Below are 27750 nucleotides of genomic sequence, written 5' to 3'. Positions count from 1 at the left end.
TACTACAAAAAAAATATCAAAATTCTTCTTCTGAAATAAACATTTGTACATTTCTATGCTACTGTATTGATATCAGTTTCCAACATGGAAATAGTGGTACGACATATAAATGTGGACAGCGAGCCCTTGTGGAGGAACCTAGTCACTGCATTCCAGGTCCACATTGTGGTTTCAGAGTTGGGTGGTCACTTTAAGTGAGGGTTGTGAAACTCATTCTATGGAGGGCCTAGTGTCTGCAGGTTTTTGGTTCTTCCTTTCAATTAAGCCCTAGACAACCAGATGTGTGGAGTTCCTTACTAATTAGTGACCTTAATTCATCAACCAAGGGCTCCCAAGTGGCACTGCATCTCAGTGCAAGAGGCATCACTACAGTCCCTGGTTTGAATCGAGGCTGAAACACATCTGGCTGTGATTTGGAGCACAATTGATTGGGTGCACATTTGGCCCAGTGTCATCTGGGTTTGGCTGTCATTGTAAATAAGAATTTGTTCTTAACTGACTTGCCTAGTTAAATGAAGGTACTTTTTCTTTAAGTACAAGGGAGGAGCGAAAACCCGCAGACACTCGGCTTTCCTTGGAATGAGTTTGACACCTGTGCTTTAGGCCAATAAATTGAACCTGGTTTGTAATATGGAAAATCACTATACAATAACAGTACCTCTACAAATGATATCACAACGTAACTAACCACATACCTACAGTTCTTAATGCTTTACCCCTCATAGATGCTCATCTTAGATCACCAAACCAGTTCAAACATATTGCACACAAAAAACTCAACACCGTGAATAACTTCACTTGTATTTATTTATACTATTTATATATATTTATATGATAGACATAGCATAACTATTCATCACAAACGGCAATCTTGTCAGTAAATGGAGACAAATACAGACTGTTCAACAACAACAACAACAACAGATGGGAAACAATATCAGTTTTAAAGTCAGTGCTGTGCTGAAATGTCAGGAGGCAAAGTCAAAACCACCCAGTAACTCCTCACTGTGAGGAAGGTGGGGAATCAGTTAAGGAACACTTCAGTGTCATCGTGTTCACATCATGCACACATGATGTGGGTCTGTGCTGACATGTGTGATTTTGGAGGTTGACGGTCCACAACACAATGTGCAAAGTTGTGTTGCTGAAAAAGTGTACTATCAACAACTCCCCAGAAGGAGGCGTGGCAGTAGCAGCTAACAAAGACATGCAAAAATGAAATATTCAGACAAATGAAATACCCTACACAAAGGACAGTAAACATAACAATACAGTTGAACAATTCAAAAATAAATAAATGACTCCTTCCTCGGAGGGTTGGGAGCAAAATGTCAAGTTGTTCACTTAAGGATAGCCATGCAATTGCGGCAATTATCAGATTCATCAAGCATTCTTTTTGAAAGACAGATGTTTACATTGAGTCTTGAGGGCTTTTATCAAACATATTGGGTCGAAAACAGTGACCATTTGATATTGCGCTTTGAATGAAACATCCAATAGGTAGCATAATCATCACATTCACATTGCTCGTGAGCAATACACTTTGGAGTTAAATGGATTTAACAAACAAACCAAGTAGTTCTGCACTTCATCATTTCAAAAAGCCGGTATAGCATTTCTTCATCTTTTTCTTTAAAAATAGAAAGGTGCCTCTAACTTGGTAAAACCACAAGCCCCGCACACACACACACACACACACGAGCAATAGCTCAGTTCTTAAGCCTTTTCCTATGACTAGAGTACAGTATCTTCTCTTCTTTGACCTTTGTCCCTATCAACATAGTTCAAAAGAAGAACTTCTCAATACATTCTGGAAAAATACACTGAGTTGGTTGACTGCAAACGGTAGTTCTCCCCTAGGCCCTGGTATAGGAATGGCAGACGAGGCCTGGTTTCAAAGTGAGGAAGGAGGGTATTAGGAGTCAGATGAGCCCTATTTTGAGTTTCCCATTACAAGTGCACTTTGAAGGCCAGCAGTTCTTCAGAGTGTATGTTGTTGAGGGAGCGCAGCTCGGGCAGCTTCAGCAGCAGCTTGGTGAAGGTGGTAGTCTCGTTGGCGTGGTTCTTCATGATCAGACTCTGCAGCGCTCGGATCAGCGTGTCCTGCAGCGCCTCCACTGACTTTAAGTCCTGGATCCCTGAACGATCTGATCACAGAACAGAGCATAAGAACAGTCTGTATCAAACAAGGCTTTAGGTTTCATCGTACACATACAGTGCCTTGCAAAAGTATTCGGCCCCCTTGAACTTTGCGACCTTTTGCCACATTTCAGGCTTCAAACATAAAGATATAAAACTGTATTTTTTTGTGAAGAATCAACAACAAGTGGGACACAATCATGAAGTGGAACGACATTTATTGGATATTTCAAACTTTTTTAACAAATCAAAAACTGAAAAATTGGGCGTGCAAAATTATTCAGCCCCTTTACTTTCAGTGCAGCAAACTCTCTCCAGAAGTTCAGTAAGGATCTCTGAATGATCCAATGTTGACCTAAATGACTAATGATGATAAATACAATCCACCTGTGTGTAATCAAGTCTCCGTATAAATGCACCTGCACTGTGATAGTCTCAGAGGTCCGTTAAAAGCGCAGAGAGCATCATGAAGAACAAGGAACACACCAGGCAGGTCCGAGATACTGTTGTGAAGAAGTTTAAAGCCGGATTTGGATACAAAAAGATTTCCCAAGCTTTAAACATCCCAAGGAGCACTGTGCAAGCGATAATATTGAAATGGAAGGAGTATCAGACCACTGCAAATCTACCAAGACCTGGCCGTCCCTCTAAACTTTCAGCTCATACAAGGAGAAGACTGATCAGAGATGCAACCAAGAGGCCCATGATCACTCTGGATGAACTGCAGAGATCTACAGCTGAGGTGGGAGACTCTGTCCATAGGACAACAATCAGTCGTATATTGCACAAATCTGGCCTTTATTGATGGGAAGATGGATGGAGCCAAATACAGGACCATTCTGGAAGAAAACCTGATGGAGTCTGCAAAAGACCTGAGACTGGGACGGAGATTTGTCTTCCAACAAGACAATGATCCAAAACATAAAGCAAAATCTACAATGGAATAGTTCAAAAATAAACATATCCAGGTGTTAGAATGGCCAAGTCAAAGTCCAGACCTGAATCCAATCGAGAATCTGTGGAAAGAACTGAAAACTGCTGTTCACAAATGCTCTCCATCCAACCTCACTGAGCTCGAGCTGTTTTGCAAGGAGGAATGGGAAAAAATGTCAGTCTCTCGATGTGCAAAACATATAGAGACATACCCCAAGCGACTTACAGCTGTAATCGCAGCAAAAGGTGGCGCTACAAAGTATTAACTTAAGGGAGCTGAATAATTTTGCACGCCCAATTTTTCAGTTTTTGATTTGTTAAAAAAGTTTGAAATATCCAATAAATGTTGTTCTACTTCATGATTGTGTCCCACTTGTTGTTGATTCTTCACAAAAAAAATACAGTTTTATATCTTTATGTTTGAAGCCTGAAATGTGGCAAAAGGTCGCAAAGTTCAAGGGGGCCGAATACTTTCGCAAGGCACTGTAAGTATTTTGTGTTATCACCAGTGGCTGAATGGTATGTACAGGACTGCGTTTTAAATGGCACTTTTGACCAAAGTAGTGCACTATATAGGGAATAGGGTGTCATTTTAAACAGGTAAATAATACAGTCAGCCAGCCGGAGGACAGCCAGCCAACCAGTTAGAGGACAGCCAGCCAACCAGTTAGAGGACAGCCAGACAACCAGTCAGCCAGAGGACAGCCAGCCAACCAGTCAGTCAGAGAACAGCCATCCAGCTAACCAGAGGACAGCCAGCCAACCAGAGTACAGCCAGCCAGAGTACAGCCAGAATACAGCCAGAGTACAGCCAGAGTACAGTGATATGAGGACAGTGTGTTTACAATTACAGTGTATAAAAGGACACTGTGTTTTACACACTGTTTACAGGGACAGTTTACAGGGACACTGTTTACAAGGACACTGTTTACAAGGACACTGTTTACAGGGACACTGTTTACAAGGACACTGTTTACAGGGACACTGTGTTTTACAAGGACACTGTTTACAGGGACACTGTGTTTTACAAGGACACTGTTTACAGGGACACTGTTTACAGGGACACTGTGTTTTACAAGGACACGGTTTACAAGGACACCGTTTACAGGGACACTGTGTTTTACAGGGACACTGTATTTTACAGGGACACTGTGTTTTACAGGGACACTGTGTTTTACAGGGACACTGTGTTTTACAAGGACACTGTTTACAAGGACACTGTTTACAAGGACACCGTTTACAGGGACACTGTGTTTTACAAGGACACTGTTTACAGGGACACTGTGTTTTACAAGGACACTGTTTACAAGGACACCGTTTACAGGGACACTGTGTTTTACAAGGACACTGTTTACAAGGACACTGTTTACAGGGACAGTGTTATTTACCGGCGGAAACGAGGACGACGGCAATGAAGAGGCTCATCTCATCCTTGTCCAGCTGCAGAGCGGCCAGCTTCTCGCTGAAGTCACACATGGAGGTGAGCAGCTCCCCGGCCCGCAGCAGCTCCAAGCTGTAACACTTCCCCGTCAGGAAGGTCACGGTGCGCTCGGACACATCGAACAATGAAGCAAAGCGCACCATAAGCACCTGGAGAGAGAGAGGTGGGAGAGAGGGTGTGTTAGAATGGGGCTTATGGTGACTAGCACTAGGCAACATACTGGCAGAATTTAACAGTGATAATGCCCACCTAACTCGGTTAGAGAGAGTTCAATGTTGAGTTAAAATACACTGATACTCTACCATAACATATCTACAGACTGTAATGTATTTAGCCAATTCAACACTTAGAGTTAATAAGAGTGCAATGTTCAGTTGGAACACGACAGCCAGAGTTGGGAAAGATCTATTTTTGGTGTCAGAGAGTCCAGGGATTCTTACCTCAAACGTTCCGTTTTTGAGCAGGCTGACTTGGTCGTACTCGGGGAGGTCTCGGAAGCCCGGGATCCTCTTGGCAAACCCCACAACCTCGCGCACGGCCGGGATGAAACTCAGGGAGAACTCCTCCCAGATCTCCTGGCTGCGCTGGCTGGGGTCCACATAGAGACTAGGAATGACCTGGGGTGACAAGAATCGAGAACAGGGCCCTCAGTTGTGGAAAGCAGGACACAGGAGCAATAACGCAGAAGAAACTAAATGGGGGGATTTAGAGGATAGGCCTTTTTAGGTATTTTCCATGTGTGCTTTAGGCATGGTTATGGGGTCATTTCAGGTGTGCAGTATTCAATGCATTTCTACTGTAACATTTTGTAAAGAGACATTCAATCTCCTCAATGTTTCAACGGCTAATTAAATGATAAAAGGACACACACCAAGTTTGTCTTGTGGTCCTGTAGGCTGTATGATGGTCCACTGTAACCATTGGAGACAGTCTGTACGTTGTGCATTGTGTTGTGGCTCCGGTGATGGAGGCTGCAGGAGTCTTCTGGCATGCCACCACTGGGGGCGCCGTTTAGCTGCGCAGGCTGCTGCTGGTAAACAACTCTCTCTTCCCGGTAGGAAACGTTGGTGACGTGTTGATGGCTGTTGCAACTAGGCTGGTAACCCCTGGCATCGTCGTTGCAGCGGTTCCAGCTCTCCTGCAGTTCCTCCATGCGGCTGTCTCTCCTGTCTTTTACAGTTTCCCCGGCGACCGGCGAAGGTGACTCCTCCGCTTCCTCTTTGATGGACTGTTGCTGCTCACGGCGGTACGTGAATGTGCCCTGGTGACACACCCTGGAAGGAGGAACCTCGTCATCACCGCTATCCGACGAACAGGAAGAGGCGGAGCTAGAGCTGGTCTCCATGGAGTCTTGAACGGAACGGGGTGAGGAAGGGTTGGAGCCTGATGAAGACGAGATAGATGAGGAAGAAGAGGCAGAGGAAGAGGAGCTGCCGTCATTGGGGAGCCCTTCCATGGGGCAGGGTGGACTCTGGGTGCCATGGAGCATACTGCGGAGCTGGCTGTTGTTGTTCATCATCATGTTGTTCATGGCGTTCTGCATCTCCAGCAGCATGCGCTGCTTCTCTCTCTTTGGGATGCGGCCAAACCTAACAGCTGGAGAAGGAAATCAAATAACACACATTAGTACATAAATCACTAATAAGGGCTGAAATATCCCTACAGTCAGTCAATCCATCAAACTTGTAAAAGGAAACCCCTCACCCCCATGAACCATTGTATTTCCGTTTGGGAAAAACTCAGTTATTATTTACATGTACATTTAAAAGTGGAGACTCACAGTCTCTAGACATGCCCACAGCCAGACACTTCTTGAAGCGGCACTGCTGACAGCGGTTCCTGTTGATCCTTATGACGGTGCAGTTCTCCATCTTCAGGCACTTCTTATACCGGATGCTATGCTGGATGCTCCTCCTGAAGAAACCCTGAGAACAATCACAGAAAACATTGTTTGTGCGCGGTTATTACCTAGTTAAAACACGAACGACACAGAGCCATTGAATAACATGAATGAGACCTTGGACTGGCCGTGTGGCATTCCATGAGAAGCAGTCAGGACTAGTCTTACCTTGCAGCCCTCGCAGGCGTGGACGCCATAGTGGAACCCTGAGGCCACGTCACCGCACACCTTACACAACAACACCATGCCGTTGATCTCTGTAAGGAGAAGCACACAGCAATGTTACTACTAATTCACACCTCTCTAACAAATCCACCTGTACATGATAATGACTCATGTAGACTTGAGAATACGAAATGCACCTATTACCTGGATTAGTGTGGCAACTCATACAATGCATTTCCTATCCTTTGCCATTCTGAACATATCTAGTATCCTTTGCCATACTGAATGTATTTCCAGGACTGAAATACACTCACTGGTGATGCTGCTCTTGGCGGAGGTAGATCGCCCAGTCTTCTCTGTGCCGTGGCTACGTGGGTGCTTGGCTGTTGTAGTGCGGGCGATGTCCACCATGATTCCTACTGCCCGGCTTGGCAGTGAGGGATGAGGCGGAGAGGAGCACCGGTAGCTGCTGCTGCAGCTGTCACTCAAACAGGACTCTGGGCTGGAGGCGGAGCCAGAAGAGATGTAAGTTATTACACAACCTGAGGGGAGAAGGAAAAAAACACAAAAGGTTATTGGAATATAAATCAAATATATGTCATATCAAAAACATAATATTGAAGTCAAAATATTTTGTAACAACTAAGAGAGACACAAATTATTATTCTAAGTTTTGACCCCATTGTATGTCAGAGTAAGGTTATAATAGTGATGGAAATCGACCAACTATTTCAAAAGGTAAATAATAAACCATATATAAACCATAAAACATCTGCCTGATTACCTTTGCCACTCCCAATATAGAGCAGGACTTATGTCAGACCGTTTCCCCCCTTCGATTATTCGTCCTGTTGTTTGACCTGTTTTTTTGTTGTTGTGTTTAAAAAAAACTTTTTCTCCCCAATTTCGTGGTATCCAATTGTTTAGTAGCTACTATCTTGTCTCATCGCTACAACTCCCGTACGTACGGGCTCGGGAGAGACGAAGGTTGAAAGTCATGCGTCCTCCGATGCACAACCCAACCAAGCCGCACTGCTTCTTAACACAGCGCGCATCCAACCCAGAAGCCAGCCGCACCAATGTGTCGGAGGAAACACCATACACCTAGCGACCTGGTCAGCATGCACTGCGCCCGGCCCGCCACAGGAGTCGCTGGTGCGCGATGAGACAAGGATATCCCTACCGGCCAAACCCCCCCTAACCCGGACAATGCTAGGCCAATTGTGCGTCGCCCCACGGACCTCCCGGTCGCGGCCGGTTACGACAGAGCCTGGGCGCGAACCCAGAGTCTCTGGTGGCACAGCTGGCGCTGCAGTACAGCGCCCTTAACCACTGCGCCACCCGGGAGGCTTGACCTTTTTTTACTACCTCATGCCTGGCGATACAATAACACCACTGTTACATAACAAGCTGGCTCTATGGGTGTTTATCCTAAATAGTACAGCAAAGCCTGCAGTTCCAGCCAGGGTCATGCATGTCACCATTATTTAAGTTTTTTTTTAACAAAAACACAAATAATCACAAAAATACTTTATTTAAAGATGTTTGGGCACAGGGTGACAAAGTGTGTTACATGACACACAGAAACCTAATCAAAATCGCAAATATCTTCCATTTGACCTAAATTACTTAACCCTTAATTATTTTGTGGGGGAAAAAATATTTCACCCAATTTCTTTGGGAGCTTGGAGGTCCCTATTAACATATCCATCATAAAATGTGTCTAGTTTTCTATAGCACATATGATAAGCGGAATAAGGAAAAGAAGCAATATATGAATTGGAACGGGTTTTATTTAGACAAAAATCAACCACAAATAGTTCCAACCAATCACAATTAGAAGCTTTAAAGTCAAAACATCAAGAATCAAATAAACAAACTACAACTAACACCTCACGTATAAATGTTTCTCACATTTCATATAAACATATAAACCAATATCCAAATGACTGTGTGTGTGTGGTGTATATGTGTGTGTTTGGAGGGTATAGCCTATATGTGCGAGTGTGTGTGTGTTTGAGTGTTTCTGAATGTGTGTTTGTGTGGGTTAATGTTTGAGTCAGTGTTTCTCTTTTTGACAAAGCACACTCTGATTTCCAATTCTGTGTGGAACCTCAGGAAGCAGTTGCTGGTGGATGTGAAACAGAGGTGGACATCACAATTCTGGCACTTGGATTTTGGTGTACCTGTGTACCCTGGTACCTTGCGTCTCCCCTTCTTTTCAGCCATAATCATCTAGTGGGCCGTGGCATCCAGGTGCACATCAGGGACTGGAATTGGAGCAGCGGGCCCTTTTCTCCTCTTCTCCTCTTACTCACCAGCAATTGTGGAACTGGGACGACCTTTCTTGCGCTCCAGACTATTTTCACTTTTGCATAGGCCTTCAGCGATGTATAACTTGAAAGTATACAGCTTTATTTGTTCCTTCTTTCTCATGCCAGTGCCCTTACAATCTCTTCAGTAGAGCAGCCAGGTGGTCACGATGATCATATCCAGGAAGTGGAACACCAGCCTGTCGTACCACCTCCTTGATCTGATTTTGTTCCGGTACAGTGCAATCAGTGAGTCAAGCAGATCCATCCCACCCCACCCATATTCAGGGGACTTAGGTGATCATCCTTCGCTTGAGATCCCACCTGTCAACCTCAGGGATTTTTTGATGGCCTCCCATCTATTCAGTATCATGGTGTCAGCTACTTGGGACACTCGGCAGGCTATGTTCCAAAACATGCGGGTGCCTGGTAAACCAAACAGCGACATGTACACCATAATACCCAGGAACTGCTCCAATTATTTTGTTGTGAGGTTAAGGGGCTTGTTTGCGTTACATTGTACCGTATATAGATTTGATTGCCCTACAATAACTTCCAGAATGTCTTCAGAGAAAACCTGCATGAAGTACTGGATGACTACATGATATCATCAGATCTTGAAAGCAGGCCCTGCCATTCTGGGTAAGCATTGAAGTATGCATTGTGGGGTGTTCTCCACCGGGGTAGGCGTGGAACATCAACCTCTGCTACATCTTCATCCTCAGACTCTTCATCCGCATTCTCCTTTAAAAAAGAAAACAGGAAGCACACATTTGAATGTGTCATATACCCTTCTTCATCCACTGACACACATGCAAACACACACACACACACACATTACTTTGCTGACTGACCCCTAACTGATCCCTGACCTCCTAACTGTCTCGGGGGTCCACTCTTCCTGACTCTCAAGCTCACTGTGGGAGGGAATGACTAACTTCTCGATGATGTTCCTTCCACCCATAAAATGTTGCTGTGTCCATTTCCTGGAAATATCAGTAGATAGTAAAGTAAAAACATTGGCTATGGTCATAATTATGCATCTGAGCACATCTCCACACTTTAGCATGTTATTGCCTCAACAAAGGTGGTCTAACTGCACAACGTTGCCCTGAGGCAACAAACCAAAAAACTGTTTTAGTATATAAATAAAAACAAAATAAGTATTTAAACAATCAAACATACTTCTTTACATACTCATGCACATATTTTTTTTATATAAAGTTATTTCAATTTAAACATGTTAAAAAGTGACTTTATCTTACCAATTGTTGCCACTGCGTTCCATGCGGCTTTGCTTCCTGAAAAGACTGCTACACCCCCAGACAAAAGGCCACACTCACTTCAGTCCCTCATTTCATTGGACACAGACATGTCAGGTGATATTATAAATATTTGTTTTATCAAAAAAGTGTGGTGTGAGGCCCAAAAAGGTAGTTTGTTGCCTTAGGGCAACACCATGCCATAGAGGGTTAATGGTGTACCATCAAAACATGACACTACAGTGTAATGTGAAAACGAATGCGTTTCTGTAAAGATTTGTATGCACTTATGTTACAAATGTAATCATTTGTAACATTTATTTGGGGGTTGGGTTTCCCAGTTCTTCTATAAAATATTATATTGAATAACACTGCCCTCTACAAAGCAAAAGAGCAGTAACTGGACATTCGGTCAAACATGTGTTGACATTTATGATACATTAAATACATGATTTATCATGTGGACAAAATGTGTTTCAGATAAAATGGGATGTCATGTTTGCAGTGGCTGGTAAAAGTTAGTGAAACCAAAGAAAAAAGCAGTAAATGCAATCGCTCACCTCAGTTACTTTTTTAACCTTGAATCACTAAGCTTTGGGCTGTAGTTACTATGGTTTACCAATTTATTGTTGTTTGTTGAAACAAGTATCAAACCATATGACACTGACAACCACATACAAATACATGTATGAACACAAGTTTGCATTGTGAATAAGTACCATGCCAGAAGGCAGTAACTGCCAGATAATGCCAGAGGTCAGGGTCAATATGGATACAAAATAAACTGGAAAAAAAGACAACAGTTAACATCTCCAATGATCTGACTACAATTCATTTGGCTCCACAATTAAAAAACACTGAAGTAATTTTTCTAAGTTTCCATTTATGAGCAGTTACTGCTCTTTTGCTTGACAGGGCACAAAAATATATGTATTTAGTTTCTGGCAAAATAAAAGTTATTCTTGTAGTCATTGGTGTTAAATAACATTATTACATAAGAATGTAGACATTAAACCAAAAGCTTAAATATGGGCTAAATAAGACAAACTAGGAAAATAATACACATGTTGCTTGGTGTACTGTCACAAAATCAACATATATATTATACTATATAATATGTAGCCCTAAATGTAGTTAATGGTCTCGAAGACCTGGCCATGATTACCTAACCAGCTACGACTATTCTCTTCCAAAACCCACCCACATGTGAAGCTGTCATGTCTAAAAGATTAAATCTAGGTCACCAAAACAGCCTCCTTTAGCCTCACGTGGACCTGCATGCCGCCCGCAAGCTTGGACTCAGTGAAAGATTTATGCACTGATTGCGTCACAGCCTCTTCTCGACCAATGAGCAGTGAGAGTCGAGAAGCATCGGCACATGGCTAGGCAGCTTGGTCCATGTGAGGTGAAGCAAAGTAGAACATTGTAGTGTCAAAACAAAAAACGTAGCACAGTGGCATTCCTAACCCATATACATGGCTTGACAATAAGCAGACCACAAAAGCTAAATAATCCATTAGAAGGTTTCTAATTGTGGTCCACATATAACGTATACAAAGCACACAACTAAATAAAATGTGGACAGATAAATCAGATTGCACAAGCTTTTTTCTAGAACAGATTCTTAGTACGACACATTGATTCTAGACAGCAACAGTAACACTATATTTGTAACAAAGTAACACATTTGCAAAAAAGTAACTGATCAATGTAGCGAGAGGTGGACACTTTCAATTATATGTAACATTGTAATAGCACAGATAATAAAGCCGGTCTTACCAGTCTTGATTGATCCCATGTCTGCAGGCGCCTCGATTCCGTGAATATTTGGAGAAAGCAACCTATGCTGACTAAATGTCTTGTCAATAACTCGCCAGTTTGACTTTAAGGATTGCAAAGTTCTATTGCCCTTAATAGCACAGTGGTTACACTGTAACAAACTCAAATTAAACGCGTCGATCATCTAAAGCTCAACACTGTATCTTATTTCAGTCTCAACTACATTTCTGTAGTAAATATTGGTAGAATGAATATAATTATCTGCACTCTCATGTCAGTATCCTGAACAAAACAAGTTCCGGTCTTCTTTCAGTCAAAATTCCCGAGACTTTTATGCGGCATCTAATACAACCTGAATAGTTTTTGTACATTTAAAGATATGTAACAAGATGAAAAACGCTGGACGAACTCCCTTGTTGAACGATTCTTCTGTACTCAATGTTCTAAATAGTGCGTTAACCATGTGACCCAGTTGTCAGCCACTCCCACTTGCCTGGGCGCTTGAGAGTCACTTTAACCCAGTGACACACTTTTACAGACCAGAGGCAGAGTTAAAGGCTCAGTGCACACAAAAACGTGAATTCCTTGTGTTATACACAAACACTACATATCCACACTATGAGCTTAGAATAATACTATAAAAATGCCCTTTAGTGTAAGAGCTGTTTGAAAAGACCACCTGACATTTCAGCCTGTTTTGGTGGGATGGAGTTTTGGCCTGCCTGGTGACAACACCAGGCGGCAAATTAGTTAATATACAAATAAGAGTTCCAAACCTCTCTGCCAATAACTCGTTTTCATCTCCCCACTCAGACCACTCCCAAACAGTCCTAGCAAATTTACTGCTTGAGAAATTGCTGTTTTCTGAGAAGTTAATTGTTGTTTTTTCCATTAAAATGGAAAAACAATCACACTAAGATACTTAATTGTTACCAAGAAATGATTTGATAGAGAACCAAATAATGGCTGCATTGGACCTTTAACACAATGATAAACATAATCGGGACTGCTCCAAGCCAATCTCTGGACTGCTCTCACGTTGACTGCCTCACGTAACGTGAATCCATAGGCAGCGCATTGTGATGATCCATCCTCCATTGGATAACATCGAGGTGGTACAGAAGGAATGCAACATATGTATAGTTCAGAAATAGAACTCAAAAACTACAAGCTCCTAATGGTACATAGGGGTTCTACTATTATTAATGTCAATAATAAAGAATATGCTAGAAAGCTGTGTCTCCCTACTGGAAAGTTACACAATCTGTGTGTGTACAAATTTGAGCACTGATGTCATCAACATTCAAAAGCCTGTATCATTCCTATCATGTACCTACTGCTCTAGTAAAGTCACACAGTGCAGGTAAAAGTCTGTCAACATCAAATGCCAGATGTATTTTGACAGGCAAGAGTTAGTTTGATTAAAAGTCATCTGGCTAATACTACTGACGAGTGAGTGTACTTGGACTATAAATGACTGTCTAGGGTCCATGTGAGATGGAAATAGATATTTGTTGTTATTATTGGTATGACCTACATAAGTGGTAAATATTTTGGTAAAAGTATTGTTTTTATGTATATTTATGCAGCTTAAAATCATTGTTCAACCGAGCATCTAAAACATTGTCCAACAGAGTGCGCTTCTAAAATGCTTACGTCCATTTTCAACAAAAATAATAAATACAAAACCAAGAGATATTGCCATACCGGTTATTCATTTCATGGTTTAAACCTCAGGGCCCAAAGTTACTGTAGTTTCATTCAAATCATTTCACGTCCATTTCACGTCCATAGAACAGCTGTTCTTTAGGAAGGGTAAAACAGCCACTTATTGGACTGCTGCAAAGCCACATTGGCATGTTGTACATACAGTGCATTCGGAAAGTATTCAGACCCCTTCACTTTTTCCAAATTATGTTACGTTAAAGCCTTATTATCCTTATGCATCTACACACAATACCCCATAATGACAAAGCGAAAGCAGGTTGTTTGAAATTTTTGCAAATTTATACAAAAGAAAATGCATCCTGTTTCCATTGATCATCCTTGAGATATTTCTACAACCTGGGAGTCCACCTGTGGTAAATTCAATTGATTGGACATGATTTGGAAAGGCACATACCGGTCTATATAAAAGGTCCCACAGATGATGGTGCATGTCAGAACAAAAACCAAGCCATGAGGTCGAAGGAATTGTCTGCAGAGCTCCGAGACTCGATTGTGTCAAGGCACAGATCTGGGGAAGGGTACCAAATAATGCCTGCAGCATTGAAGGTCCCCAAGAACACAGTGGCCTCCATCATTCTTAAATGGAAGAAGTTTGGAACCCCCAAGACTCTTCCTAGAACTGTCCGTCCAGTCAAACTGAGCAATCTGGGGAGAAGGGCCTTGGTCAGGGAGGTGACCAATAACCCGATGGTCACTGGCAGAGCTCCAGAGTTCCTCTGTGGAGATGGGAGAACCTTCCAAAAGAACAACCATCTCTGCAGCATTCCACCAATAAGGCCTTTGTGGTAGAGTGGCCAGACAGAAACCACTCCTCAGTAAAAGGCACATGGGAGCCCGCATGGAGTATGCCAAAATGCCCCTAAAGGACTCTCAGACCATGACAAACAAGATTCTCTGGTCTGATGAAACCAAGATTTAACTCTTTGGCCTGAATGCCAAGCGTCACGTCTGGAGGACACCTGGCACTATCCCTACAGTGAAGCATGGTGGTGGTAGCATCATGCTGTGGGGATGTTTTTCAGTGGCAAGAACTGGGAGACTAGTCAGGATGAGGGAAAGATGAGCGGCGCAAAGTACAGAGATCCTTGATGAAAACCTGCTCAGGTCCTCAGACTGGGGTGAAGGTTCCCCTAACAGGACAACGACCCTAAGCAAACAGTCAAGACAATGCAGGAGTGGCTTTTGGACAAGTCTCCGAATGTCATTGAGTTGCCTAGCCAGAGCCCGGACTTGAACCTGATAGAACATCTCTAGAGAGACCTGAAAATAGCTGTGTAGCGATGATCCCCATCCAACCTGATAGAGCTTGAGAGGATCTGCAGTGAAGGATGGGAGAAACTCCCCCAAAACATGTGCCAAGCTTGTAGCGTCATACCCAAGATTCAAGGCTGTAATTACTGTCAAAGGTGCTTCAACAAAGTACCTAGTAAAGGGTCTGAATACTGATATAAATGTGAGTTATTTTTTTTAATAAGGTTTAAATATTTTTTTATATAAAACAGTTTTTGCTTTGACAATATGGGGTATTACGTGTAGATTGACGGGGGGGGGGGGGGGGGGGGACAATGTAATCCCTTTTAGAATAAGGCTGTAACGTAAAAAAAATGTGGGAAAAGTTAAGGGGTCTGAATACTTCTTGAATACACTGCAGTAGAGGCAATTTATCACTATTCCTTCATCCGACCATAACCAAGCACACTCGGTATGTATATAAACTTGCACTGTTCCTTTAGCACCAAATTCCATTGGCTTTTCAAGTGAGAGATTACCATGTTATTTTGCAATAACTAAATACTATTAAAAGTAAGACATGGACAACAGAACTGTGTAAAGGAGTACTTAGATTTTGTGGCTATTGTGTTACAACTGTACTGTAGTTCCATATTAAAAGGTGAAATCCATGCTTTTAATGGCACTGTTTCTGCATTTCATTTGAGGGACAGCCTACTATATTTCAGATTAGCAATAGGCTAAGCAGTGGAGTATCCTACGGAGAGTAATACAATATATGACATTACATATAGTTTCATTGTTTTTCTTTATTTCCATATCTGCACAGATAACTTAATCAGGAACCAAAAAATATACCAGACAATAAAGTACTAAAAATCTGAAATAGAAATCCCCCCCCACACGGCTGTGCTCTATGGGCCTATGTGGCGTACCGCTTCGTCCACTGTTTGGCTGTTCTGTCATGCTCGGCTCTGTTTGTCGTGTACTGGGTGGCTATGCTTCCAACCAGGGGATCAGCTGAAAGTGAAAAACAACATTAGGGAAATAACAGTTAGAGGGTGGTGAATTTTGAAACAATTACTATGCTCCAAGTGATGAATTATAAGCATTTTATAACTACTTATGAGTTATGCCAGCTTGTAGTGGCATCATAAGGAATCATACATGCAATATAAGGCATTATGTGTGGGCCTCAAAGTGATACCCATAACCTTTTTTAAAGTAATCCATATCTGAGCACAAAATGACACCAAAGAAATGGACAGGTATTTGCCATTTACCATGTTACCTGCAGATTCAAATTTGACCCTTCTCGAGAGTCAGGAATACTCATATTTGTTCTGGTATCATATTTCCAGCCTGGGACAGATGCAGATCTGAAGAGAAACAAGTAAAAGGGGACAAGGAAGCCAATTAGGCTCCCCGATGGATATCTTACCTGGGTTACAGTCTGTGAGCAGAGAGCAGATGGACAGCAGCACCTTGGAAATGGTGAGGGCGGGGCTCCAGTTGTCCTTCAGGATGTCCAGACAGATCACCCCCTGACTGTTGATGTTACAGTGGTAGATCCTTGTCCGAAACGTTACCTTGAGGAAAAACAAAAGTAGAAAACATACATGCCATGTGCATATTAAACATAATAACAAGGCTAGAGACTCCAGATCAAAATCTATACAGAACAAAAATATAAAACGCAACATGTAAAGTGTTGGTCCCATGTTTCATGAGGTGAAATAAAATATCCCACACATTTTTCCATATGGGCAAAAAGCTTATTTTGTGCACAAATTGCATTTCATCCCTGTTAGTGAGCATTACTCCTGTCAAGATAATCAATCCACCTGACAGGTGTGGCATATCAAGAAGCTGATTGAACAGCATGATCATTAAAGGACCACTCTAAAATGTGCAGTTTTGTCACACAACACCACAAATACATTTTGAGGGAGTGTGCAATTAGCCTGCTGACTGCAGGAATATCCACCAGAGCATTAAATGTTCATTTTTCTACCATAAACTGCCTCCAATGTCATTTTAGAGAATTTGGCAGTATGTCCAACTGGCCTCACAACCGCAGACCACAGAGGCCCATGCCAGCCCAGGGCCTCCACATCCTGCCTCTTAAATTCTTATTTTTTTTAACTAGGCAAGTCAGTTAAGAACAAATTCTTATTTACAATGACAGCCTACACCGGCCAAACCCAGACGACGCTGGGCCAATTGTGCGCCACCCTATGGGACTCCCAATCACGGCCGGTTGTGATACAGCCCGGATTCGAACCAGGCTGTCTATAGGGACGCCTCTAGCACTGAGACGCAGTGCCTTAGACCGCTGCGCCACTCGGGAGCCCTGCGGGATTGTTTGAGACCAGCCACCAGAACAGCTGATGAAACAGAATAATTTCTGTCTCTAATAAAGCCCTTTGTGGGGAAAAACCTATTCTGATTGGCTGCGCCCCTGCCCAGTCATGTGAAATTCATAGATGAAGGCCTAATGATTTTATTTCAATTGACTGATTTCCTTATATGAACTGTAACTCAATAAAATCATTGAAGTGGTTGCATGCTGCGTTTATATTTTTGTTCAGTATAGTTACTTATTAAAGTGGATCAACATTTATTGGGGCAAAAGACAATACATGTAGAGCCGGAATGATACCAGTATCGCAATACTTGTTAGTATTGTGGCAAAGACACAAAACAAAGCAGATCTTACTTCTTTAGCAAAACAGCTCTAATGTTGGAAACAAACATAATTTCGTTGTTATCCAGTCACATTTATTTTCCAAGCTACATCACAATTTTTTTACATACAGCAGGTTTATTCGTAATTTTTTTGTTTGTAATCGTGATATTACGATCTTGTCTCATCGCTGCTACTCCCCAACGGGCTCAGGAGAGGCGAAGGTCAAATCATGCGTCCTCCAAAACATGACCAACCAAACCTTGCTTCACCCGCCTACGTAACCGGGAAGCCAGCTGCACCAATGTGTCGGAAGGAAACACAGTTCAACTTACGAACGAAGTCAGCCTGGAGGCGCACTGCCCACCACAAGGAGTCACTAGAGCACGATGAGCCAAGTAAAACCCCCCCTTGCCAATCCCTCCCCAACCCGGACAACGATGGGCCAATTGTGCGCCGCCCTATGGGACTCCTGGTCCTGGCCAGTTGTGACACAGCCTGGGAACCAAACACTGAGATGCAGTGCCTTAGACCGCTGCGCCACTCGGGAGGCTCTATATAACAGGCTTTAAAGGACCAAAGAGTTTGGTCTACTTCGTGTTTTCATTTTTGCCATTTTTTCAAAATTGTGATACTGGTATCGTCATGGACTTAATTCAAGCGTCAACTACTGAGGAGCAATATGGGACTAACCAATATTCACAGAATCATTTAAACACACAAGGCAGAAAATATCTAACTGTGAAAGAAAATCACATCCATAGACTGTTCTGGCACCCAAGTGGAGGTGTCAAATGCTCTCTGTTGGTTAATGAGAGCACTTCCACATGTTAACAGGGAAAACCTGTCAAACCGCAGGGATGGTAAGTACTGTAGATATGCTACCTGCTGTGTTCTAGAAACAGGAGGAAATTCAGTCATTTCACCATTCTTAAAGAGAAATTCCATATTGTAATGAAATGATCAAATGTGACAAAACAATCCAAATATAATAGAATTTCAGCAAATTTTTATGAAACGTTTGGATTTGTTTTTAGCACATGGAATTAAACTTAGAACGGAAAAGTTAACTAGTGAGCTAACTAGCCAAGCTACAAGCTATGTTTCAAATTGTCTATTTAGTTTGTGTTGCTGTTGTGTATCAAATTGCATAGGCTACCTGTCCCTCCTCCTTCTCGGGAAATGACCCGACTCGCACACACACAATACGCACAAACAGAGGCACACGTGTAAATAGCTCTCTAGCATCTGAAAAGTGAGTCTCGTTTTTTGTTTTCTTTTTTTTGCTGTGGCGGCAACAATTTAGCAGCAGCGTAATATAACAGAAACACTGTCGTCATCGCCGGTCGCATTTTTTGCTGTGTATACCCTGAAGAACAAGCAAATTAATACTAAGTAAATCTGTCCCATTCATTGCGCGGGACTAAACCAAGATGACTGTTTTGTAGAGAATAAGTAGTGACTGGAAGCTGACGATTGCCTAGTACCTTGGGTGGTTTGAAGGGATAGTCGGGTGTGAAGGCGATGTCCAGGAAAAAGACCCCTCCCTCGTAAACAGAGCCCGGTGGTCCCAGGATGGTTGACCTCCACTCATAGATGTTGTCTCCTTTGGGACCAGCGCTGGTATTAAATGAGAAAGTTACAGATTATTTTAAACTATTAGCCTGGTCACAGATCTGTAAGTGCTATAGCCCACTCCTTTGTTATTACCCACCAAGTAAACCAAAGGAGAACAGTCTCCCTAATTGGTGTAAACCAGACAACGTTCTTTGTTATTGTTATGGCTCAGGTCACTTATGTGTGTGTGTACTTTGTCTCATTGCCACAAGGGACAGATCATTTAAAGCTGCAAATCAGCAGTTGCAAAAATGACAAAGCATTCTACACACCCGTTTATGTAAAAAGCTAAAAGGGCTAGAGAAATGTAACCACTCAAATTCATAGACAGAGCAATGGATGCTGAGACTGACCATACAAGATTTCAAAATGATAGTTTTAACAATCACTATATAGCCTCAAAACATTGTTAACATTTACTTTGTTTACAACCATTGGAGTGAAAAAAACGTATATATTTTGGGTTCTGATGGGGTACAACAGTTGAACTAAGCTGATAAGGTTATAGAATAAGTTATGGGTACATGTAATTAATTCAGAAGTCCCAAAATGGATGAATCGATTGTCCCTTTAAACTACTGCACCTGCAAAAAAACGTCTGTGTCAAACTGTTTAGAGCCTATTATCCCTTGGGGTTACACTCGCTTGGTGACCACACAGCTTTATATTGCTTGAGAGAACAGTACATTTTCTCTCAAGCGTCAAAGAAGCCTCCATTCACAACCAATCCCTGATGACGTGCCTCTGTATCATGGCCCATATTGATTTCCTCAGAGCAGATCAGCCTTTATCCTTGGTACATGCTGAACATGTAGTGGGAATTATCTAGGGAGTGATGACTACAAGGCTGATCCAATATAACGTGGAAGATGTAAAAATTCAGCTTCATGTAGATTTATAATAGAGGTCGACCGATTAATTGGCATGGCCGATTTCAATTTTTCATAACAAATCAGTAAATCAGCATTTTTGGACGCCAATTATGGCCGATTACATTGCATTCCACGAGGAGACAGCGAGGCAGGCTGACCACTTGTTACGTGAGTGCAGCAAGCAGCCACGGTAAGTTGCTAACTTATCTTATAAAAAAAACAATCTTCACATAATCACTAGTTAACTACACATGGTTTATGATATTACTAGGTTAACTAGCTTGTCCTGCGTTGCATATAATCAATGCGGTGCCTGTTAATTTATCATCGAATCGCAGCCTACTTTGCCAAATGGGTGATTTAACAAAAGCGCATTCGATGAAAAAGCACAATCGTTGCACGAATGTACTTAACCTAACATCAATGCCTTTCTTAAAATCAACACACAGAAGTATATATTTTTTTAACCTGCATATTTAGTTAAAATAAATTAATGTTAGCAGGCAATTTTAACTAGGGAAATTGTGTCACTTCTCTTGCGTTCATTGCATGCAGAGTCAGGGTATATGCAACAGCTTGGGCCGCTTGGCTCGTTGCGAACTAATTTGCCAGTAAGTATGACATAACATTGAAGGTTGTGCAATGTAACAGCAATATTTAGACTTATGGATGCCACCCATTCATTAAAATACGGAACGATTCCGTATTTCACTGAAAGAATAAACTTTTTGTTTTCGAAATTATAGTTTCTGGATTTGACCATATTAATGACAAACAGCTTGTCTTTCTGTGTTTATTATATTATAATTAAGTCTATGATTTGATAGAGCAGTCTGACTGGGCGGTGGTAGGCAGCAACAGGCTCGTAAGCATTCATTCAAACTTTACTGCGTTTGCCAACAGCTCTTAGCAATGCTTGATTCATAGCGCTGTTTATGACTTCAAGCCTATCAACTCCTGAGATTAGGCTGGCAATACTAAAGTGCTTATTAGAACATTCAATAGTCCAAGGTATATGAAATACAAAATGGTATAGAGAGAAATAGTCGACACGGCATAATTCCTATAACTACAACCTAAAACTTCTTAACTGGGAGTATTGAACCACCAGCTTTCATATGTTCTGAGCAAGGAACTTAAAACTTCTTAGGGCTGCAATCCCGTTAACGGGATTGATATGACAACAGCCAGTGAAAGTGCAGAGCGCCAAATTCAAACAGAAATCTCATAATTAAAATTCCTCAAACATACATCTTATACCATTTTAAAGGTAATCTTGCTGTTAATCCCACCAAAGTGTCAGATTTCAAATAGGCTTTACAGCGAAAGCACCACAAACTATTGTGTTAGGTCAGAGGCAAGCCACACAAAAAGAGATAAAAATGAATCACTAACCTTTGATGATCTTCATCAGATGACACTCATAGGACTTCATGTTACACAATACATGTATGTTTTGTTCGATAAAGTGCATTTTTATATTTAAAAAATCTCAGTATACATTGGTGCGTTATGTTCACTAGTTCCAAAAACATCCGGTGATATTACAGAGAGCCACATAATTTTACAGAAATACTCATTATAAATGTCGATGAAAATACAATTGTTAGACATGGAAATATAGATACACTTCTCCTTAATGCAACCGCTGTGTCAGATTTCAAAAAATCTTTACAGAAAAAGCAAACCATTCAATAATCTGAGTACAGCTTTCAGACTACAAAGCAGCCAAAAAGATATCCGCCATATTGGGTAGTCAACATTAGTCATAAATAGCATTATAAATATTCACTTACCTTTGATGATCTTCATCAGAATGCATTCCCAGGAATCCCAGTTCAACGTTAAATGTTTGATTTGTTCGATAATGTCCATCATTTTTGTCCAAAGAGCTACTTTTGTTAGCACGTTTGGTAAACAAATCCAAAGTCATGAAGTGCATTCCCTAGTTGCAGACGAAATGTCAAAACGTTCCGTTACTGTCCGTAGAAACATGTCAGACGATGTATGGAATCAATCTTTAGGATGTTTTTAACATAAAACGTCAATAATATTCCAACCGGAGAATTCCTGTGTCTTCAGAAAAGCAAAGGAACGCAGCTACCTCTCATGTGAAATGCGCGTGACCAGCGCGTGACTGCTGGCAGACCTCTGACTCATTCCTCTCTCATTCGGTACCACTTCACAGTAGAATCCTCAAACAAGTTTCTAAAGATGGTTGACATCTAGCCTTAGGAAGTGCAAAATAACCAATATCCCACTGTGTATTCAATAGGGGCTGGGTTGAAAATTGACCAACCTCAGATTTCCCACTTCCTGTTTGGATTTCTTCTCAGGTTTTTGCCTGCCATTTGAGTTCTGTTATACTCACAGACATCATTCAAACAGTTTTAGAAACTTCAGTGTTTTATATCCAATACTAATAATACTATGCATATATTAGCCACTGGGACTGAGGAGCAGGCAGTTTCCTCTGGGCATGTTTCATCCAAGCTACTCAATACTGCCCCTGCAGCCATAAGAAGTTGAAGTAAAAAATAAAAAACGTTTTATGTTCTGAGCAAGAAACTTCAATGTTTATTTTTACTTTTTTACATTGCACTTTTACTTTCTTCTCCAACACTGTGTTTTTGTATTATTTAAACCAAATTGAGAATGTTTCATTATTTATTTGAGACTAATAAAATAGATTGTATGTATTATATTAAATTATTGTCCTTTCAGTATTGTATAATTGTCATTATTACAAATATATATAGAAAATTTGTCCGATTAATCGGTATCAGCTTTTTTTGGTCCTCCAATAAATCGGTATCGAAAAATCATACTCGGTTGATTTCTAAACACCTTTTTTCCCACCATCTTAATCCAGCCTTGCATTTCAAGTCTAAACATTTTGATCAAAATAGAAGGTGCAGCTTTATTTTATCAGCATATGGGACAACATGAGAAAAATCTGAAAGTAATGCAAGCCTTTATGAATAAGTGGTCAAATCATTATTGTTTGGAGAGTCGTATGTAGGTATTGACCATGGCAATACGAAAGACTGTGGACGGATTAGAACAGAGAAGATGAGCTCAAATAAAACCAACCTGCAGTTTGGCGGAGGGTCCAGCGTGATATCTGCCAGCTCTTTCTGAATCCTGCAGAAACAAACATGCCTTCAGATCAATCATTGATTGCCCAGCCGTATCTTTACACACCTTTGTGTGTAAAGATGGTCGAATACAGTAAGGCTAGAATATTTTGAAACACAAATAAAGTACAGAGAATATCATCTAGGAGATTAACCCACCCCTCTGACTAAATGTCCCTTTGTTGGTGTTGTGTGTGACAACCAGACAATATTTCATGAGGATTGGGTGTTACCTCTTCGCGCTGGTGGATAGCAGCTTGGAGGTCTTGCTCATACTGGCTTTGCTCTCCCGTTTCTTGCAAGGTGTGTCCTTCGGTTTGTTTTGATTGGAGGAAGAAGATGAAGAGCTGGTGCTGACACGCGACTCCTCATCCGACATACCGGTTTGGACAAGAAATTAGCAGGAACCTACAATGCGATTGTGATGCAGCAGTTGAAGAACAAAAAAGCAGTAGCTTTGACAAATGAAATTGCTTTCAAGCTATTTGCAAAATGAAGTTACGTTACAGTTTTGACAGAGTACCTTAGACATTCTAGGAAAAAACAGCTACCTCAAAATAGCTTGCTGAGATTACCTAAAAACAAGCCACTTCAACACAGCTACGACCAGTGACTTTTTCATAGCAGGTTAGGAGAATGTACGCAGCAGGTTAGGAGAATTAGGTTAAGGTTAGGAAAAGGTTTTGTGAAAATGCTTTCCTAACCTGCTAGGAAAAGTCACTTCCGGTCATAGCTGTATTGAGGTGGCATGTTTTTAGGGACAACCTGATGCATCTGCTTTTCAGGGATACAGTTTATTCAACTTAGCTTTTACACCTGCTACGTTAGGTTACGGCAGTGGTTTCCAACCTTTTTCGGTCACTGTACCACCAACAGAATTTTGCTCTGCCCAGAGTACCCCCTCATGTGCATTTTACCAGCAGGCCTATGGTCTCATGAGTCTTCAAGTACCCTCTGTGGATAGGCAAAGTACCCCTGGTTGGGAACCACTGGGTTAGGGAGTCCCATACTGCTTGCTGCTTGGCTAGTGCTCCGTTGAAATAGAAGTAACTGGCTAGCTGCCACCCCCTGGCAATAATATTGTGATTATGGATGGTTGCGCAAACAATGTTGGCCAGCCCTGATATGGCAAGCCTCCATTATTCCCCAAATGTAATAGATCATGGATGATGTGTAAAAATGTGGCTAATTTACCGTCAGCTAATAATACAAGCGCCCAGAGGAACAAATGGAGTTTATGTTTGCAACTGCTTGTGCCAAGTCAAGCTGGTTGGACTAGGTTTGGTTAACTATGTGGACATTAACAGCTGGCTAGCATAACCATCTAGCTAGCTAGTTAACGCTAGTCACAAACCTCCGACCTGATTTCCTCGCCCCCCCCCCCCCCCCCCCCCCCCCCCCCATTAGCCGACCGTTTGACTGCCCAGACCGTAGCCAAAGTTCGCAAAATATTGTAGTTACATGAAAGTTGACGCCCACCTCAACCTTTCAACGTTCTGAGATATTTAACTTAGCAAACGTTAGTTGGCTATCTAGCTATACGGCAAACAACGTTACACCATACAGTGAAGCTAGCTTAGCTACTAACATTACTAGCTTGAGCTAGCTAACGTTAGATTTATTTCCTGAGCCAGGCAGTGTCACCACAAATGTGTCTGTCGAGTCGTTAACTAGCCGTCTTTTCCAATACAAAACTAGTTGAATACACTCATTGAACGTCAATGTATTTTATAAATCATGAGACCTATTCAATATTAAAAGTAACGTTAGCCAAGTAGCAAATTACCTCCTTTGTGTCTGGATCTCCCCACTGCCTGAGCTCGTGCGTATCGCCTTCTGTGGAACGGAAGTGCCGCGGGTGCAGTGGAATCATATCGCGCACTCACTATGATGACAGTATATCGGCGCATAGGGATCATTCAATATTAGGTCATGGTAGACTGATATGACATTTTGATATCATACATTTAAAAAATATGCACGAAAAAGCACTTGTCGGATGAGGGCCAATATAAAATGTGGAGTATCACTGAATATGGTGTTACCAAGTCAGGGTGAGAGAGAGGTTAATCTATGGTTCATGCCCACCTCTAACCTAGACCTGTAATGCAGTTTGTTCTGCTGTAGTCTATTTTACCCTGGTTTCACTGATTCCCTGGATTCCCCAGAGTTCATTATATGCACAGGCAGTGGCAATGTGTGTCAGTCAGTCATGAGGTAGAAGACTGATAGGTCCAGAGATGATCATTTTAACACCTGTCACAGACCACAGAGGGTTCACAGTTACAGAACAGAGAGTATAGTCACAAGCCAACCAGTGTTTTATTGGGTGCTTCATTAATACAAGTCATAACAAACCACCCTGCCATGCCAAAGTAGCCAGTAAATGTACAAGTCCTGCTTCTTTCACAAGCAGACCTATATTTCTGTGGTCTGCCTCAAAAGCGTTTGAAAAAATACATACAGTACAAACAAAACCAAAGAGCACTGAAGAGCATGACATGTCATTTGATGCAAATCTTCCTCCTGTTCCATGCAGATAACATTGATGACTGGAATAGGAAATTAAAAAACACAAAAGAACCTAGGGTACAGTAAAAAGAGTATATAATCTGCATTTTGTTCCTGGAGCCACTATGAAAACAAAGATACCTACTGTATTGTTGAGGGACAATACTCATCAGAATAATAGTATTTTTTCAATACAATTCCAACATTCAGATATTGGAAAATAAAATCCCAATCTACTCTTTGTATAAAAAAAGAAGAAGCTTTCAAGTCAACAAGGAACAAAGGACAGTTCTTTACAAATAAAAGGTAGATACAAAGTTTAGGGGGGAGGATTACAGGTATACCGTTGCACTTAGTGAGTGTGCTTTGAAAGGCTGGGGGGAGAGGTAGAGAGGTACAGTGGGGGGGAGGGGGTGTGTGTGGGGGGGGCAGTGGAAAAGTCAGACGGGGATCTATGTGGCGTATCTCTTCGTCCACTGCTTGGCTATTCTGTCATGTTCCGTTCTGTTGGTCAGGTATTGTGTGGCAATGCTCCCCACCAGAGGGTCCGCTGCAATGACAAAAGGAAAAGGATGCAGATCAGAGCATGCATTAATGAATAGCATTTCACAGGTGTATGGTTTTTGGACCCAGAGAGAGTTTAGAGCATATTATTACATTGTATTAAAATATGAATAAGGACTTTTTTTTTAAAGATAATTTTAAATCCATCAACAGGTTCAACAGCAACAGAGCTACTGTCCCTGGGGAAGGGAACGCTAGAACTCTGCTAGTAGAGCTGCAGACAGTTATAAATGAAACATTATCACCATCTCTGTGTATAGATGTTTCATGCTGTGAGTTTACATTATCTACACACAGAGATGGTGATAATGCTTCATGCAGTGAGTTTACACTATCGCTATCTCTGTGTGTAGATAGTGTAAACTCAAATGTCATTTAAAATCAGTCATGAATCACCAGCTGAAATGAGAACACTGCAGATCCTGATGTGGACATTGACGGGTCTCTTACCTGGGTTACAGTCTGTGAGCAGAGAGCAGATGGACAGCAGCACCTTGGAGATGGTGAGGGCGGGGCTCCAGTTGTCCTTCAGGATGTCCAGACAGATCACCCCCTGACTGTTGATGTTACAGTGGTAGATCCTTGTCCGAAACGTTACCTGGTAAGTACAGGAAAAGACAACATTTATAGTTTAGAACCCTGGTTCAGCAGCAATACTGACAGTAGAATAGTCTGAATTGGACAAAATAAAGTAGCAGTATGTGTAATTTCTTCATTGAGCAGATGGTGACAACCCTTATAACACGGCTGCAGACCTTCGATATACCATAACAAAATACCAGAATTTTCATATGCCTTCTAATTTCCTTAGGCTTTAATATAGCCAACAGGGGGCAGCATGGTGCATTTACCAATATGCAGAAAAGATGTATAATTGTCATGAAATGCCCCAGGAAAAAACCCATGCCCATCTCTAATCTCACTATAACCATTACATATATTAGTTTTAGAGGAAAACAATAATTCCCATAAGACTTTAACAGGGATTCAAATGAGGGGTCAAAATTACTTTATTTGGTTTCAAATGTGCTGACGTCAAACCTTTGTACAAGAAACATCCACACAAACATCCCTGTTAAGTTTACTATCATGTTTCTGATTGACCGTGAGTTTGACATCTGTTTAGGCCTGACACCTGACACCAGCCCAGTCCTCCAATCACCAACATCTGGACAGACTGACCCTGACCTTGCAGAGGAAACTTCTAATGAGCCTTGGCATTCTGAACACACAGAGAACAGGACATTCATTATAAATAACCCCACAATGGTGCACTCTGCCCCACTAACCCTAACAACTGAATCTTATACTTTCAATTTGTCCAACAAGCTTGTCAAACTGGAGTTTCAGTTAGGGGCTTGAGAAAAGCTATGGTAAGAGTCTATAGTATACAGCAAAACTCCAACAGAGCATGTATCATGTGCTATAGTGACGGAAGGACTGGCTACAGATCACAGTGGGACAAAACACTTGA

At 41.7% G+C, this 27750-nt stretch overlaps 3 protein-coding genes across 5 annotated transcripts in view; all 3 read right to left on the bottom strand.

Annotated features, from left to right (window-relative positions):
- Window positions 1-789: 789 nt before the first annotated feature.
- Window positions 790-12416, bottom strand: LOC139392827 (nuclear receptor subfamily 1 group D member 2-like). Of its 2 annotated transcripts, none has more exons than XM_071141122.1 (8): window positions 11932-12416; window positions 6783-7120; window positions 6582-6670; window positions 6294-6438; window positions 5385-6109; window positions 4954-5130; window positions 4461-4662; window positions 790-2147 (listed from the first exon to the last, which is right to left on the bottom strand). In XM_071141122.1, the coding sequence occupies exons 2-8, from the start codon at window positions 6811-6813 to the stop codon at window positions 1951-1953; spliced, it is 1566 nt and encodes a 521-aa protein (XP_070997223.1). In that variant the 5' UTR covers window positions 6814-7120; window positions 11932-12416; the 3' UTR covers window positions 790-1950. The 2 variants fall into 2 exon arrangements, with proteins under 2 accessions (XP_070997223.1, XP_070997214.1); XM_071141113.1 differs by having other exon boundaries at window positions 6893-7120; window positions 11932-12376.
- Window positions 12417-15678: 3262 nt separating this feature from the next.
- LOC139392813 (ubiquitin-conjugating enzyme E2 E1) lies at window positions 15679-25051 on the bottom strand. 2 transcript variants are annotated; one of them, XM_071141094.1, is made up of 6 exons: window positions 24988-25051; window positions 23435-23609; window positions 23158-23208; window positions 19063-19195; window positions 16331-16478; window positions 15679-15909 (listed from the first exon to the last, which is right to left on the bottom strand). In XM_071141094.1, exons 2-6 carry the CDS (start codon window positions 23578-23580, stop codon window positions 15812-15814), a joined length of 576 nt encoding a protein of 191 aa, XP_070997195.1. In that variant the 5' UTR covers window positions 23581-23609; window positions 24988-25051; the 3' UTR covers window positions 15679-15811. The 2 variants fall into 2 exon arrangements, with proteins under 2 accessions (XP_070997195.1, XP_070997203.1); XM_071141102.1 differs by having other exon boundaries at window positions 23435-23568; window positions 24988-25040.
- Window positions 25052-25504: 453 nt separating this feature from the next.
- LOC139405892 (ubiquitin-conjugating enzyme E2 E2-like) overlaps window positions 25505-27750 on the bottom strand; it is a 31262-nt gene continuing 29016 nt past the window's right edge. The window contains exons 5-6 of the mRNA XM_071148335.1: window positions 26727-26874; window positions 25505-26262 (exon numbers count right to left, since the gene is read on the bottom strand). Coding sequence (XP_071004436.1) covers window positions 26165-26262; window positions 26727-26874 — 246 coding nt within the window. The 3' untranslated portion in view covers window positions 25505-26164. The remainder of the gene's footprint in view (window positions 26263-26726; window positions 26875-27750) is intronic.

This window comes from Oncorhynchus clarkii, chromosome 3 (genome assembly GCF_045791955.1).
Source record: "Oncorhynchus clarkii lewisi isolate Uvic-CL-2024 chromosome 3, UVic_Ocla_1.0, whole genome shotgun sequence".
NCBI lineage: Eukaryota > Metazoa > Chordata > Actinopteri > Salmoniformes > Salmonidae > Oncorhynchus > Oncorhynchus clarkii.
Note: the sequence above shows the minus strand (reverse complement) of the source record. Positions and strands in the feature narration are given on the sequence as shown.